The sequence below is a fragment of the Schistocerca cancellata genome, chromosome 4 (genome assembly GCF_023864275.1).
Source record: "Schistocerca cancellata isolate TAMUIC-IGC-003103 chromosome 4, iqSchCanc2.1, whole genome shotgun sequence".
NCBI lineage: Eukaryota > Metazoa > Arthropoda > Insecta > Orthoptera > Acrididae > Schistocerca > Schistocerca cancellata.
The window spans coordinates 551,057,530-551,074,788 of NC_064629.1; the positions used below are offsets into that span (position 1 = coordinate 551,057,530).

General features: G+C 39.6%; 1 protein-coding gene across 1 annotated transcript in view; it reads left to right on the forward strand.

Moving 5' to 3' along the window:
* The window catches only part of LOC126184558 (nonsense-mediated mRNA decay factor SMG7-like), a 211,830-nt gene that overhangs the window by 149,111 nt on the left and 45,460 nt on the right, over positions 1-17,259 (forward strand). Inside the window, exons 14-15 of the mRNA XM_049926985.1 lie at positions 7,146-7,221; positions 11,445-11,564. Coding sequence (XP_049782942.1) covers positions 7,146-7,221; positions 11,445-11,564 — 196 coding nt within the window. The remainder of the gene's footprint in view (positions 1-7,145; positions 7,222-11,444; positions 11,565-17,259) is intronic.

Consider the following 17,259-nt stretch of genomic DNA (forward strand, 5'->3'; position numbering starts at 1 on the left):
GCTCCACAGTTGTGAGGACAAAATCCCACCATGTGGACATCCTCTGATGTTGCTATGATCACCATTTTCGCATCCGTCACCGTGGCTTCTACCTCTCTTCTACTCAGCATGATCACAATGAACCTACATATACAGAGCGCTTAAAAAATAAAAAACCACAGCGGTCCTGTAATGTCTGCATCAGATGTTTGCGCACATTGTGATGAAACTGTGCTGGTGCACAGTCATGCATGAACCACATTTGTATTTGTCGCTGCAGTAGCCCAACCTACAGCAAGGTAGGCAATACATTAATAAGAAAGTCCAGATATTGCATCCCAGTTAGTCTTCATGGTAGTACGTATGCCCCTATTAATCTATTGCCAAGCACGCCTGCCCATACATTGATTGAGAATTGGTGTTGGTGCCCTCTTTCCTGAATTGCTTGAGGATTTGCATCTGCCCATACAGGCTGGTTATGGAAATTCACAACACCATCTCTTGTGAACCCTGTCTCACTGGTAAATAAAATCTTGGATGTGAACAGTGGGTCTGCGGCACACTTCTGCAACAGCCATTGACAGAACTGCCATCTGCCATGATGATCCTGTGGCCTTAGAGCCTGAACGCACTGCAGACGATAAGGGTACAGCAATTGTTCAGGAAGTACCACCATATAGAGTGCGAGACACACCACCTGCTGCTGCTAATCGTCTCACAGTGGTCCCAGGGCCTTCTTCCACTAACATTGCACATGCTCTTCAATGTCGGGCTTGTGGACTGTACAGGGCCTTCCACTGTCAGCCCTCAGAGGTGCAAGGGTGCCTTTCTCTCTCAGATGTTGGAAAAGTCTGCTGAACAGCTTATCAGAGGGCACTCTGCTTTGTGGATATCTTTCAACATAGGGGGCACAGGCTCGCAGGCTGCGTCCATTTCCTAAACCGTAGCAGAATGTCATATTTGCCATTTCACTTGTCAAGATGTTGGCTTCCATTACTAACAAGTGGTGGAAGAGATAAAGTGTAACTGTACTACACCATTTGTACAAACAGTTCAATAACAGTAAGCACAAGTGAATTCACATTTGGAAGGAGGTAAAATGCCATGATAGTTAATCAGGGATGATAGTACTGTACAATAAGGCACACAAACACAACGTAAACTAATGTAGCCTACAACACTACTCCAACCGTGCAACTGATTGCAAATCACTTAATAGTAGGTGGAGTACTGCCGACACGTTTGGTGGAGCGCCAGTGCAACGACTATGCTAATATCCACAACCAAACCTTATCCAGTCCTTCCTATAAATATGTGTTTATCTCGGAAAGTATCCGTTTCTGGACACATGTTTATTGGACTTATTTTTCTTGTTTCGATGAGTACTACCACTTCTTAAAGTATTAAACACTTTTCTTTTTAACACCCTGTATAGTGGCCTTGATAACCTTGCACTTCTGCAGCTTTTGCCATGGATTTGGAAGTCACGTCGTCAAAAGCCCCCTCAGAATCCAGCAAAACGGAAAACACCATACCTGAAATTTTAGTGGTTTTTTTCTACTTTCTGAAAGGTAGTTGAAGTTCTGTTTCGCATGATACACTTGTTGGTTTTAATCTAGAGGAACATCAGTTTAACCTCCTTGTGTTTATGCATTGCATATTTTTATAGCATTTTTCATTAGTTTATTGAGCACAACACTACACACGAGAGAAGTTTAATCATTAAGAAAAATCTTTCCATATTATTTCAAACAATCTCACAGTGCTCAGGTAGTCGGCATATTCAACACTTCTAGAAATGAACTGGTTCAGAGTTGACGATGTCGTCAAGCCAGGTTCAAAGTACTCTTTTGTCAGGAAAGGAATTTTGTTGATAGGTTCTTTTGTGAAATCAGTCAAGTGCAGAAGGGCTTTATCACGTAGTAGTAACACACAATGCTGTTTTTCTGGTCATTATCTGATGCTGTGATTGAAGGGCACCTCAGTTATTGGCAACAAGTGCCAGCTCCAATGGACACATCCCTGATGAACAGTTTGTACTATGCAACACCCTTTTTCTGCCATCAGGTGCAAAATACGAGGGTTGGAACTTCAGTAGTGGCAACTACTTATTTACAGCTCATACAAAATAGATACGCGTTTCAAAGTTTTACTGACCTTCATAATAGTCACCAGCATTGTGTATAACCCATTGCCAGCAATGTGGAAGTCATAGGATACTCTTAGCAATGCCACTTGTATTGACAGTTAGATCGGCGCAGTCTATTGCCCAACGAATTTGCAGCAGTTCTGAAGCAAATGCCCTGAAGTGTTTCCTTCAATTTAGAAATAGAGTTGAACTTAAAAGGGCTTAGGTCAGGGGAGTACAGTAGGTGGTATAGCATTTAGCAGCCCCATCAGTCAAACAAATCAGTAACAGCTTGCACTGTACGTGCTTGAGCATTGTCCTGCAAAATGATGGTCAGATCTTGCAGAAAGTGTCCTCACTTCTGTCTCTGAGCTGATCATAGGTTGTGTTCCAAAAATGAACAGCATAGAAACAAAAGTGATGACACTTTCTGCAGGACCTGACCATCATTTTGCAGGACAATGCTCAAGCACGTACAGTGCAAGCTGTTACTGATTTGTTTGACTGGTGGGGCTGCTAAGTGCTATACCACCTACTGCACTCCCCTGACTTAAGCCCTCACGAGTTCAGCTTGATTTCTAAACTGAAGGAAACGCTGCACGGCATTCGCTTCAGATCTGCTATAAATTCGAGCAATAGACCGCGTCGCTCTGTCAACACAACTGGTGCTGCTAAGAGTATCCTATGACTTCCACATCGCTGGCAACATGTTATACACAATGTTGGTGACTACTTTGAAAGTCACTTAAACTTTGAAACACACATCTATTTTGTATGAGCTGTAAATAAATAGTTGCCACTATTAAAGTTCCAACCCTTGTATTACCTGTTCACACTCATCTTTGCTTGAGAAGATGTCTTTGTTAGGGCTTGGCAATTAATTTGTTCTTATGAAGTTAACCTAAAGGTACTGAAACTCGTGGGCTCAAAACTTGTGACCTTACATTCACAGTGCAGAAAGTTTAGCACTAGACCACAAGAAGGTACAGCTCAACAATAACTTGAGGGGAAGACAGCACTTCCTGCATAGATTTTCATGTCTTGCAATGTCGTCAGATCATATAAATTGTCGGGCTTAGAATTCTGAGGGGCTGTCAGTTTTATTGGCACCACGTCCAGGATTCCATGAAATGGCACTCCATTTTATTACATTCTTCCTTGACAAATTATAACTTTGTTACCACAACAACAGTGCATTGATATTGGATTGGCATATGAGGAGATAGTCGTTGCATCTGATTTTGACCATCCAATTTGTTTTTTGTGGTGTCCTTAAATCTCTCAAGGTAAATACCAGAATGATTCCTTCGCTCAGAAAACAGTTCAGTTTCTTTCACCATCTTCCCCAGCATAAGCTCATTCTCAGTCTCTACTTAACTCATCGCCATTGGGATGTTAAATCCCAATCGTCGCTTTATAGGTACATTGGGAACAATACCCTTCTTTTTATTCTACAGAAAGGTGTCCTCTCAGTGACGTTTAATGATATTTTGCATACAGTAAATGCCTTCTTGAATGCTGACAAATGTGTTTAGTAACCACATCTCATCTGCAGGAATACTTGAGAGAGTGTACAGACGGACTGAGAATACTCACATTAACTTTTCTGCAGACAAAAATGTATGTATCAGTTTCAATCTCTCATGCAGATTTTCTGTTGTAATTGACCTGCACCTAAGGAGCATATCAAGAATTCAACTTTGTATGGGTTATTTGACTACACATTTATTTGACTGCTACATTTGAGAATCCTAAAGGAAGAGCTCTGAAAGTAGCATCCAAATTTCAAAAGTTGGTACAGATTGGTGGGCTGGGGTTCAGAATAAACACCATCTATAGCTCTAATTTTATAAATCTTTGTTTTGACTATGGCTGCAATGTGTATGGTACAACAGGATCTTTGCACCCGCAGATTTTAGACTCAGCCTATTGAAAGGGTAATACTTCGGTGACTGTTGGTCATGGTACAAGCTCCCCTTACCCAGCCTCAGTACTGAGGTTGGTGAGCAGCCACTAGCCATCAAGCGATTACTCATCATGACGTCAGCTTCTCACAGTTGACTTTATATGAATCAGTGGCTGAGCTGCCAATGACCTATTCATGAGTCGCCAAAAGGCAAGTGAGCAGTTTGATCCCCAAGTGAAACTAAGGTGCATATAAGGGATTTAAGGATATTAAGGGGAGTTAGAACGGAAAAAAAATTTTTTTCCACATTTTCGGATAATTTTCTCATTATAAAATTTGCAATTTTCCAAATAAAATATATGTAACAAACTCATGTGAGAAGTATTTTTTTTTTTTTTATATAATCTACACCGGTTGAGAATGTTAAAATTTTTACGTGCATTACTTCAAGATCTAATAAAATTGGTAATTTTTTATATACAAGGCTGTGGATTGCTGTGTTATAAAGGTTGTATTGATAGCACTGTATCGTATCATTTCATAGTATAAACACACATTGTATGTTGAAGTGCTAACATTTTTCCGAGGAAAAGTGACGAATAGATTGGTAAATCTCTCAAAAAGTAACGTATGGTGCCAAAACGAAGTGTTTTTCGAATAAAGGGAAACATTGTGTTCAACGTGTGGTGTATGAAGTTACAGACAATGAAATACAGGCAAACTTGTCAGTATCTAGAGAAACACCCATTAGTGCTTTGAAGATTAAAATTAAATGTTTTAGGTTATATTCTGATGATTTACACATCCTAACAAGGATGTTAGGTGAATGTGTGTGTTGTGAAATGTCTGGAGGGACAGTTAGTTTACATGAAGACAGTGAGGTATCAAATGGACTAGCCAGGAAACTTATCATTAATTGTGCCAGTTGTAAATATACTCATTCATTTTGAAATTCTGATAAATGTGAAGATAATTGTGAAGTAAATTTTAGGTGGTTTTGTGGATTGAGAGCTATTGGCAAAGGACACACTGCAGTAGAAACAATGTGTGCTGTGATGAATATGCCACGCCCACCTTTTAAAATCTACAAGTGTGCAGGATTTATTGGAGCTGCTGTGGAATCTGTTGCATTTGACGACTGATGACCTCAGAAGTTAAGTCGCATAGTATTCAGAGCCATTTTGTTGCATTTGAGTTGATGAAGGGTGCTGCAAATGAAGCTGTTGAAATAAATGATGGTATGACTGACATACCAGTAGTTTTTGATGGCACTTGGCAGAAGCACAGCTACAGTTCTAAGAATTCTGTTGCTACAGTGGCCAGTATGGATACTGGAAAGGTAATAGATTTCCAGGATTTTAGCCAAACACTATTATAAGTGTAAATCAGGGAATGAAGAAGGGCATATCTGCGACAAATTGTAAAGGAACTAGTGGTGGTATGGAGGCCTCTGCAGCTATTGAAATTTTTAGTCGATCTGTGAATGAAAGGGGAGTGTGTTACATTACGTTCTTAAGTGGTGGAGACTCAAAAGCATATAACAGTGTAGTAGCCGCTCAGCCTTATGGTGGGAAGGTTATCACACAACTGAAATGTGCTGGTCATGTCCAGGAAAGGATGGGCACCAGGTTGAGGAAGTTGAAACAAAGTTTGAGAGACAAGAAAATTTCTGATGGTGAAACCATAAGAGGCAGGCTGACAGACAAAGTGATTGATGAACTACAGCAGTATTACGGGATGACCATTAGAAATAATACTGAGGATTTGTTGAAAATAAAGCAGGCGGATGGCCAACCTTCTTCCACAGACTGTGTCAACTGATGAAAAACCAGTACAACACCTTTGCCCTCCTGGACCTGATTCATAGTGCAATTGCCACAACGCCCAGTACTCAAACAGTTCATACAGCCATAAAAATTCCATCCCAGCAGCAGTCATGGATATCATAAAACCTATTTACAGATACCTGGCAAATCCTGAATTACTGAAGAAGTGTCTGCATGATCAGACTCAAAATCCCAGTGGGCCGTTCAATAATCTTATATGGACTCGCTTACCATAAAATGTTTTTGTTGGAATGAAGACACTAAAGTGGGGGGGGGGCGGGGGGGGGGGGGGTCAGTGATGCTGTTATTGCTTTTAAGGGTGGCAACATTGGTAGGGTGAAAGTGCTACAGCATATGGGAATTAATCATGGAGCAAACTGCATCAGAGAACTTGAACGGATGGACAAGGTTTGCATTGATAAAGCAGAGTATGCAGCACAGTTGCCCACTAAAATCGAGAGGATGATATATAGTATGGTGCAGGGTGCTTCCGGATGACTAAAAATAAAAAATTAAGCATATATTAAATGATTGAAACTTTAGAAGCCGATCCTGTAAATCTACATTTTCTGTTGGATTTGTCCCTAAATCTCAGAAACCACTTCGAGTAGAGTATTCAAATTTTCAGGGAGTAATAACATACATATCCTGAGTTTACTGAACTAAAAGAACAACATAATGTTATGTATAATTAAAATTATTTAGGATAACATACAAAAAAGTACAGAAAATTTAACCATGTAATTAAAATATTGTATTTCTGAAAGCTGTGGCTGAAATGCAATTATTGTAGTTCAGTAGACTTGGAACTTACAGTTTAATGTTCTGGAAAAGTTTCAAGTCAATGGCTACAGTGGTTCCTGAAATACAGCGAAACCAAGTCACTAAATTTAACATTGTCAGGATAGGGCGTTCCAACTCCCCTTAAAGATTGAAACTTATGGTAAAAATTGGTCTGTATTCTGATTTTCGTATATTCCCAATATGCTTTCAGTATTACTTCTTTTCTCTACAAATATGAGACAGTCCTTTTTTGTGCATTCTTACATACATGGCACACACGAGTTCTCTGATGCCTTCTGCTGCAGATACTTGACCTACTTCTGTGTGGTGATTGGAACACATTGCTTTCCATACAATATGTTAATTTCATTTGTTGACAGAACTGTGGACAGCCTATTTTTGATAAATAGCACTGTGTGTGTGTGTGTGTGTGTGTGTGTGTGTGTGTGTGTGTGTGTGTGTGTGTGTGTGTGCGCGTGCGCACGCACCACATTTTCACTAACAGTTTCTTTTTTAATTTTAGGGACATTTGTGCCTCTTCCAGAAGATAAAAATTTGCAGTGTTTCATACCTCTGGAACGGCTGCTGAACAATTATAGGTAAGGTCACAGTATTCAAATGGTAAAGAGCACAATAAAATTAGTGTGTGTATCATTGACGAATGATATAGCTTTAATGTGTTGGGATGATCGTCTATAAAACTCGTGACAAATCTTTCTCAATGTAGCGACCTCAATCCAGAATTTGTTGAGGTGTTATCTATGAATGTATTTAATAATTATCATTAAAGTGAAATTATAATTCAAAGCTCTCTCTGACTGCAGCTAAAGAAATTCAGTAATAGTAAAAGAAGTGTTTCATTAAAAGTGACACATAGTATTATCTTAGTGGGAAGCAGATTGTGTCAGATCTCACAGATGCAGTGACTCTGTCTTGTTCTGTGCAGAATGGTGAATAATGTGTCAGTCACAAGAAATGAACTTGATAAACAGTTCCATTGATGCTGGCCCATGCATACACTGAGCTAATACAACAGTTTGTCAGTAGCATTTTGTTTTGATATGATTATAACCACTGTATTGAGGAAGGTTGTTGCCAGAAAATACCCAAAGAAGAGATGTGTTGAAACTTCTGTTTGTACAGCAGTAAGATGTTCAGGTGTGCAATGTTTTCCAACTATTCTGGTAGTCCTCCTCAAACTAGAGAGTGGACACTTGCTCCTTTAGTTACCATGGTATAGCATTAATAACTTCAATAAGAAAAAATCTTGCATTATGTAATGAACTACTGTTGTTCCTGGAGTATAGGTACCAGCAAGCTCATTAATAGCATCCAGTGTGGGTTAAGGGAAGGCAGTCCATAATGAATACTTTGACCCTCTATAGTAAGCTTCCTTACACTTGCAAAATTTCATATAAGTCTGTTTCAGTTCAGTTAATGGGCATGATACACATAGTAGGTACAATCTTCTTCTTGTGTTATCTTCTTAAATTTCTAATCATTGCATCCCATTATTCATTTGTATGTGTTATTTGTAAGATTGTTATGTTGAATAGAGGAGGGGAGTGATGCTATAAATTTTACCATTTTTATTAATAAAATAGGTTGTGTAGTTCCAGCACAAGGCACATTTCTTGGATGATTTTGCAGTTTTCATTGTACACAATATACCAGTATTAAAGGTCTGGATATGGTTTCAGGCAGAATGTCCTTGCATGTTTTTAAGTAACTATGTTATGTCCAAGATGCTGCTTAAATAACTTAGTTTATTTAACGTTCAATGTAGTCGGATCAAATTTATTCTGAAGTAGTTGGTCATTACTGTCTGAGATAAATGAATAAAGGAAAATAGGACACCACACTGTCAAAATTCGTATCAACTTGCAACTACAGTGTCAATTTCCATACTGTTCACTTCACTTGTTGAAGTCAGTATGTCCAAAATCATAGGGAGAAGACATGGCTATATTTTTTAATTACAAATGTTGTCTGGCAGTATTAAATTTTTTAAGCAAATTTTAATTTTGAAACAAGTAGACAAAAATTTCATTTCTCGTCTATGAGTGGTAAACCAGAAATGAGTTTTTATCCATCTCCTAGTAAGATGTAAGGTATTACTAAAGCCTTTGGGGACACTACCCTTGACTGTGGTGCTTGAACACATGGATGTGCAACCCCCCCCCCCCCCCCCCCCCCCCCCCACACACACACACACACACACACACACACACACACACACAGAGAGAGAGGGGGGGGGGGAGACCTATGGCTGTTGTGGTGCTCACCCATTGCAATTGGGCTGCAAGTTGTTTAATAGCTGGATGACAGTAAACACCACCTTGCTAGGAGCTTGTTTTCTGCTCAGCACAGGAGGAAGAGAATAGGCTGGTTGTCTGAACATGGAATCACATTTGGTCCTTAATGTATAAAGCAGCATATTGTCAGTCCTTTCTTTCCACCATTCAATTCAACTAAATTCTAATTAATTGTATATTAGAGAGCATTCCTCCTGCTCCTCCTTGTCCTCCCCTCAGATGGAGGAAGATGGGCTGTTCCAGTAGTTGAATACTGCACTTCTTCAACCAATTTCTTATACACCGTTTATGTTTTGCTTTTTTATTTTGTCTTCGCTTGATGCCAGTGGGTTTTCTGGTTATGAGTATGTTTGGGTTTTTTGTGTATGGTGTGGTTTGTTTTCTTCCCATTAGCACCTACTGAGCATGCCTGGTCTATCTTGTTCTCCTCCTCCTTCTGTGTCTTATCACAGGCATTGCTGCGGACCACCACTGCGGGAACATGAGTGTAGGTCTTCTGGGCTCGGCTGACACGTTTGCCAGAGTGTTTGACACAGATTGCCTTATTGCGGCAATACTTCCCTACGTGGCCTCTCTTGGCACTTACAGTCCTGAGGCTTTGGATCAAGCTCCAGTGGGTGAGACTCCATTGTCACCTAGAAGACCAAAAGTGTATTCAGCTCAAAGATTTGGTCTGCAGCCAACCACCACTGAAGCTTAGCCACCTCCACAGCTAGGATAAGTATTGGCAGCCCCTGTCCATTTACGTAGCCTTACAGCTACATCTCTGAACCTAGCATTTTGCAGCCCTTTGCAGACTGTTTCTTCACTTCACAGCCATGGCGGGACCCTGAAGAATGTGTTGACTGTTGATTTCTTCTCTTTCTGTTGTGTCTTCTCCAGTGCTAGGGCCATGTACTTCTTGCACACTGCTTGCACCTCGAGCAGTGCGTTGCTGTCCAGACACTTGAGCCCAATCTCTAACACCTCGGTGACCTCAAGTATGCCGAGGAAACCCTTCCAATCCTCACCCTGGTATTGGATGTAAAAGGGAGAAGTCAGGACTACAAGATCACATTTGTTCTGTGCAATGATCCCAGGATGATTCATCCGCTGTTCTGTCTGTCTTCTGTGCGGATGTAGCAAGAGATGTCATTCTTTTCAAAGAAGCCATCCTCAGCTAGACTGCTCAGATTTTCTTCAGTTTCATCAATTGGTGGGCTATTGTTTATTGGTCTTTGCATCGTTATGTCACTTGGTTGGCTCAGTAGGCGGAGCTTCCAGGTGACCTCGTTATCAAAACATCTTCCCTTTTCTGCAGTGTTTGCCTTTGTCCATAGTGTTGCACACACGCTAGCATGAAAATTTGCTTCATCGCTCTTAGAACAGTAACACAACTACTTTGCGAGGCGCATGCAATCTATGAAACCACCTGTCTGCTCGGCCTTCAACAGTAGCGAGTGCTCAGCAGCAGCAGCAGTGATGTGCTAACCACAGCTGCCCAGGTGGAATGTGCATCGTCAAATTATCAGTAGAAATATTTATAATCAGAAAAAATTCTTTTAGTGTTTAAAGAATCCTGAAAATAGAATGTCAGGTAAAAAATTTATTTTTTGGTCATTGAAGCTGCGTATTTATTTGTCATATAACTTGGATTCTATTGAGTTTACATGTGGTATGTTGTCTCAATTTCAGAGGAATCCATAGTTTGGGTTTTGTGAGCATAGATTATTATTTTCAGCTTATGACTCTCAAAATAATGGCACACAATTTGGAAAGTTAGACACTAGGATCATTCACGAGCATTAAATTTGCAGGAAGCCAAAGTTCAGGAAGTAACATAAACTCTCTTACTGGTCCACAGGCGGGCAGTGGCATACTGTGTACTCTCAGGGGAGTAATTGACGACTATATGATTTGGTTGTATAAACTTTGTACACTGTGTTTTCTACTGCTAATACAGTAAAATGAAAGAGAGTTCTAATACAAAAATAAAACATTTGGTTTGTTGTAGTTAAGTAGGAGTGAAACTAATTATCTATTGCGGTTTTTTCATTGTTGTACACAAAAACAGTAGTAAAATCTCCTCAGATTACTAAGCACTTCAATTGACAAGATTTCAGACATTTCAGGAAGCACATTCTCTGCTCCATCTTCCGGCACATGTGCTAGTTGACTTGGTTTGTAATCTGAGATGATGTTATTGTACAGGCATGCCACAAACACTTCACATTGATAACAGCAACCCCGCAACCTTACAGTCTAAACAAATCATAAGGTACCTATCTAGAAACATTACATCTTCATCTAACATGTTATAGTTTGAGGCCATTCTATGAATAAATTACATAGGAAGGACTATTTCTATTTCTTGTATACCTCAGTCAGAGAGAATTTCCTCCTCTCGCAACCCCCACCGCCCACCACCACCCCACTCTTTCAATCATTGTAAGAAAATTTGAACAGTATGTTGATGAAATTTTTTATTTAGCTTGTTTTAATATAATTCTTCTTTTTTTTGTTTACAGATTTGTATTTGATGAGCCAAAGATGGAGGCTGAAACGACAAATAAGCTCCGTGCTTCCCGTTTGATTGAGTTTGGTATCTGGCTGTCAGAACAAGAGAATCATAAACTTTTGAAGACAAGGTATTGAACGTATTTTCAAAAAAAAAAATCTAACAAGATTAATATGCTAATAGCATGTAAAGTTTTGGTCATAAATTGTTCTTTGTCTTTTTGGCCATAATATTGAAACATCTGAAAAAAGGAAAATAAATGGAGCAAAATTCCAGTACCACATGTTTTGGTAAATTCTCAGCTATGCGAGTAGAATATAACAATGAAAGAAATAAAAAATAATTCTCCAGTATGTAAGGAGAAGTGCAAAACTTGGGGGGGGGGGGGGGGATCATGAGGATGACAACTTGGGACTTACTCATAACAGGATTTATTCAGCTGTGTATTGCCATTCAAGAGAGCTCTTGACTGATCTTGTTAATGAAATGCTATATATCGGTTCTTATTTAGTAGTTCCAAGGGGAGGAATGGGTACTGACAAAGTAGAATATTGGGCCTGGATTGCAATTTTTATGATAGTTGTTCTTGGAATTCAGTTTAATTCTTTTGCATAATCTCTGCATAGCAATTTCTGACACAGAATTCTTATGAATCTTGGGTGCAGTGCTTGATGAAATACTGGGTAGTTATAATTAAACTTTCCAATTCAACACGTTATAATACAGAAACTAATTGCCATTCATGTAACAAATGTAGTAGCATTAATTTAAAGGACATGGGAAAGAGAAATAATTCAGAATCAATTCAACTGAAACACTTTTCTCTGCTCAGGGACTGGGTGTTGTGTTGTCCTAATCATCATTATTTCATCCCCATCGACATGCAAGTCGCCGAAGTGGCGTCAAATCAAAAGACTTGCACCAGGCGACCGGTCTACCCGACGGGAGGCCCTCGTCACATGACATTTCATTTCATTTCAATGTGCTGCTACTGTACATCATACCTGCTGTGTCATCCGAACAAGACGCAACCAGGGCAAAAACACCACAGGCGCAAATATGCGAGCTGGTGCCAGTGCCATAGAGACTCGCCACTTGTGGAAGTTCCACCAGCGCCACGGGCAGTGCTGAGGATGAAGATAATGACTTTGCCTTGGCAAATTGCTGACCAAGTACAATGTGCCAATGACTGGACAACAGCGGACAGAAGCCTACTTGGAAGATAAAGAGCAGCTCTCGCCCACTTGGTTAGAGATCATCGTCGAGGGCTGACTCGGACAGGGAATGTCAATTAGTGAAGTGTTAGAAGTGAACAGAGAGTTGTTGTAAATTGCATTTGCTATGTACTGTGAAATTTACATATGATTATTTGTACTTAGCCATTGAGGGCATTTTTGTGTTATATTACATGCTGTGTTGTAGACTTAATCACTCAACAAGTCACAAAGATAAGTAAACCTCTTAACTCATTTGTGTAACTTAATTACTAATTTGTTGGAGTGTTGTAGAACCTTCGTTCTCCTATCCTGTTACATGACCCTGGGGCATAGCTGTATAGTAGTGGCAGGGAGAAATTGTCTTAGTGGTGTACTGCACCAGAAGTCGTTTCATGAATTCACAAACTGGACCAACCTTAACAACAGTGACAACTCAACCTCCACAGCAGCAGTAGCGACAAGATTTTTACAAAACTGGCGATGAGGGTTTACAAAAATACCATTGCATACTGGTTCCATTACTGCCACATTTTTATTGATATTAGAATTTTGTATTCGGCAACGCATCATACACAACACACCTCCTAGTAACAACCGAATAAGGTGGTGCAGCAGTTAGCACACGGGACCCACATGAGGGAGGACGACAGTTAGTCAATGTCTAGCCACATGTATTTAGTGATTTCCCTAAATTGCTCCAGGAAAATGTCAGGATGGTTCATTTTAAAAGGGCAAAGCTGATTCCCTTCTCCATCTCTTCATAAAACGAGCTTGTGCTCCAGCTCTAATGACCTTGTCGTTGATTGGCTGTTATTCTAATCTTCCTTCATTTTTCCTAGTAGCATAATCTACAGAATTTTGATCAGGGGGTAGAGGTGACTACTTCTTACAGTAATTTTGTGGTAATATATTTGTCTACTGGCTGAGTCTAATGTTATTTAGTGTTGTTTCCTCAAAGGCCAAAATTTTCAGTTATCGCACCGTCATAGGATGCACACAAATGTCATCGATGTCATCTCTGCAGTTGTGTGTACAGAGTCACAGAAGCCTGTGCTCTGACGTAAAGGTGTACCACGTGCACATCCACAAACTGGCTTACCTGACAGCATCCTTTCCATGAGTGTCCAGTGGATGATGGCATATTCCAGCCTCTCATCACATAAAAAATTATCACTGTTTGCACATTCATTCACATGCTGGTCTACCCATTTCAAATGATTCCTTCAGCAGTGAGTAGTGAGTGATACTTGTTGTGTCTAGACAAGACAGTCTAGACACAAGGCGAGGAAGCTGAAAGGGCACGCGTCAACTCACGCCGGCTTTCGTTAAGTCTGAAACAGGATATGTAATGAATGCTATAAAGAAAAGTACGTAGCTGCTGGAATACTTAACTTTAATCCATCATTTGTATACAGCATTCTTGATGATACAAGTGAGACTCTCTCTAGAAATGGTTAATGGCACCTTGCTAGGTCGTAGCCATGGACTTAGCTGAAGGCTATTCTAACTATCTCTCAGCAAATGAGAGAAAGGCTTCGTCAGTGTAGTCGCTAGCAAAGTCGTCGTACAACTGGGGCGAGTGCTAGTAAGTCTCTCAAGACCTGCCTTGTGGTGGCGCTCGGTCTGCAATTACTGACAGTGGCGACACGCGGGTCCGACATGTACTAATGGACCGCGGCCGATTTAAAGCTACCACCTAGCAAGTGTGGTGTCTGGCGGTGACACCACAATACTCACAGTGCTTTTTGCTTTGTGTACATACTATTCACATGAAGCATGCTGTGTGCACTGTTCAATTAACTGTACCTGTATGCACTGATGGAGCAAGAGGTTACTTGCACTGTTAGTTTTTATGTTCTGTTCAGCAGTACTTTAATAACTGGGAGGAGCACACCACAGAACTGCTGAAGCGTCTTAACAAATCTCTATTTGCAATGCGAATTGTGTCAGACATAGGGGATATAAAAATGAAAAAGCTGGCATACTATGCTTACTTTCATTCCATAATGTCATATGGGATTATTTTTTGGGGCAATTCATCAAGCCAAGCTAAAGTTTTCTGGGCACAAAAACGTGCAGTAAGAGTTATATGTGGTGTGAATTGAAGAACATCCTGCAGAAGCCTGTTTAGGGAACTAGGGGTACTAACTACTGTTTTCTAATATATTTATTCCCTAATGAAATTTGTCATTAAAAATATATCACTTTTTCAAACCAACAGCTCAATTCATGGCATCAATACTAGAAATAAGAATAATCTTCAAAAAGATTTAAATTCACTTAGTCTTGTACAAAAAGGTGTGCATTATTCAGGAACACACATTTTCAATAACTTTCCAGCAGCCATGAAAAGTTTAACAACCAATGAAATTCAGTTTAAGAGAAGCCTAAAGGATTTATTGGTGGCAAACTCCATTGATGAATTTCTCAGTAGAACCAAATGATTTGCGCGCGCGCGCGCGCGCGCGCGGGGGTGGGTGTGTGTGTGTGTGTGTGTGTGTGTGTGTGTGTGTGTGTGTGTGTGTGTGTGTGTGTGTGTAAGTGCAATATAACTTCTGTGCGCGCATGCGCACACACCAGTTCAGTGCAGTAATGTGTTCATTGTAAATAAGTATTTAGTAGTTGTATTATTGTATTACACGTTTATTACCTTATAAATAAATGAAAAACTTTGTTATTTTAAATTCAGTGCATTAGTATTTATAATATGATTCTTTCATATAGCGTTCATTAAAAAATGACGACCATGCTACTTGGGACCCGTGGAATGGTACATTAGCTTATTTGTTTGAGTTGTAAATATTTGTCATTTTTCTACATCCAGGAGGACCTCCTCGCTACGGATAAATTGGAATGAAAGTAAATCTAATCTAAGTGAGATGGTGCAGTTCTGAATGCACTTTACTCATATACAGGCTTAAAACCCCTATCTTGCCATCTACATGTATATTCCGCAAACTGCATAAAGGTGTGTGGTGGACAGTATGTCATGTACAAATTTCACTTTATCCCCTTTTCTGTTCCAGTTGTAAATGCTGCATGGGAAAGATGACTGTTGTTAATCTCTGTAAGAGATAGGATTTCTCTGATTTTCCCTTTTGTGGTACTTTGGCCAAATATGTGTGAGGAGGAGGCAAAATATTGATTTGGCTCTTCTAGGAACATATGCTCTTAGACTATTAACAGTGAACCATCCTGTAATAAATAATGCCTCTCTTGTAGTGGCCACATGAGGTGAATGAGCATCTCCTTGGTGCTTTGTGCATACTAAATAGATTTAGGTTATCTGTGCTTTCCCCAGACTGATTAAGGTGCGTGCCAAGATGAGTCATTCGAAAAGAAGTCTGCCGATTTAAATCCCCATCTTTGTCTAGTCAGAATGTTCTTTGTGTCATCTTTCACAATCAAGAGGAAATTAGCACAGAATGTGATTTCACTGTATATTTCTTTATTTATTTCTCTGTTGTCATTTACTGTCAAGGAACAGTAAGTTTGTCATTTCTTTATTGCAAAATGAAACACTTCTCAGTAAAAATTTGTAAATGAAAATTTCAACAACTGTTTTGTGGCATTCTTTTATTATTTCAAATATGTATTTTAAAGATAGTTCTGAGTGGTATATGTAAAGCTATTTTTGTATAGTCTTTGTGTCAATATGTCAAATTGGTGTGTACGAGGTCTGATCAAAAAGTAACGGGACTTTTGGTTTTTCTTACACTATCTTTATTTATTCATCAACATCGACTTTATCCCCTTCAAAGTAATCCCCCTCAGATATAATACACTTGTGCCAGTGCTTTTTCCAGTTTGGAAGCTCTTCTGGAACTCACTTTCATCATACTGTTCAGCTCCTTAAGTGAGACTGTGGTGGCAAAATGCCACAATGGTGGCAAAACCACATCGTTTCATGGTTTTTTTTAGCCTTAAGAATAAAAGGAAGTCACAGGGGGGCCATGTACAGTGAATATGGTGGCAGAAACAACATAACAGTTCTGTTTTTTGCCAAAAAATTATGAACAAGCTTTGAGGTGTGAGCAGGACCATTATTGTGAAGCAGTTTGCCACAATTCTGGTCATTTTCTTTGGATTGCTTCATGCAAGTAGTGCACAACTTCCAGGTAGTATTCCTTATTGACTCTACGACCATAAGGTAAGAATTCATCATGCATTATTTCATTGCAATTGAGCATATCGGCTTTTTTTTTTTCCAGTCTTGTCTCTTCAGGCAGTTGTCACTGGGAACATTGGGCGTTGGTTTCTGTGTCATACCCATATACCCAGATTTTGTCACTTGTTATAACCTTCTTTAGAAGTTCTGGATTGTTGTTGCCTTCATTAAGCAGTTCCTGAGTTATGTCTCTAAGACTTCGTTTTTGGTCAAAATTCAACAATTTCAGAACAAATTTAGATGCTACATGGATCATGTCCAAAAATTTTTTTTAAAAATTGCTTATCATGAGCCAAAGGATATGCCAACATCAACAGGAAACTATATGATAGTGATTCAGCAATTTTCCAAACCTATTTCCTTTATTTACTTCTTCCACATTGTCATCAACAATTGGTGTGGTAAGGCATCCAGGGCAGTCGTCATCTTCTCCACCCTCT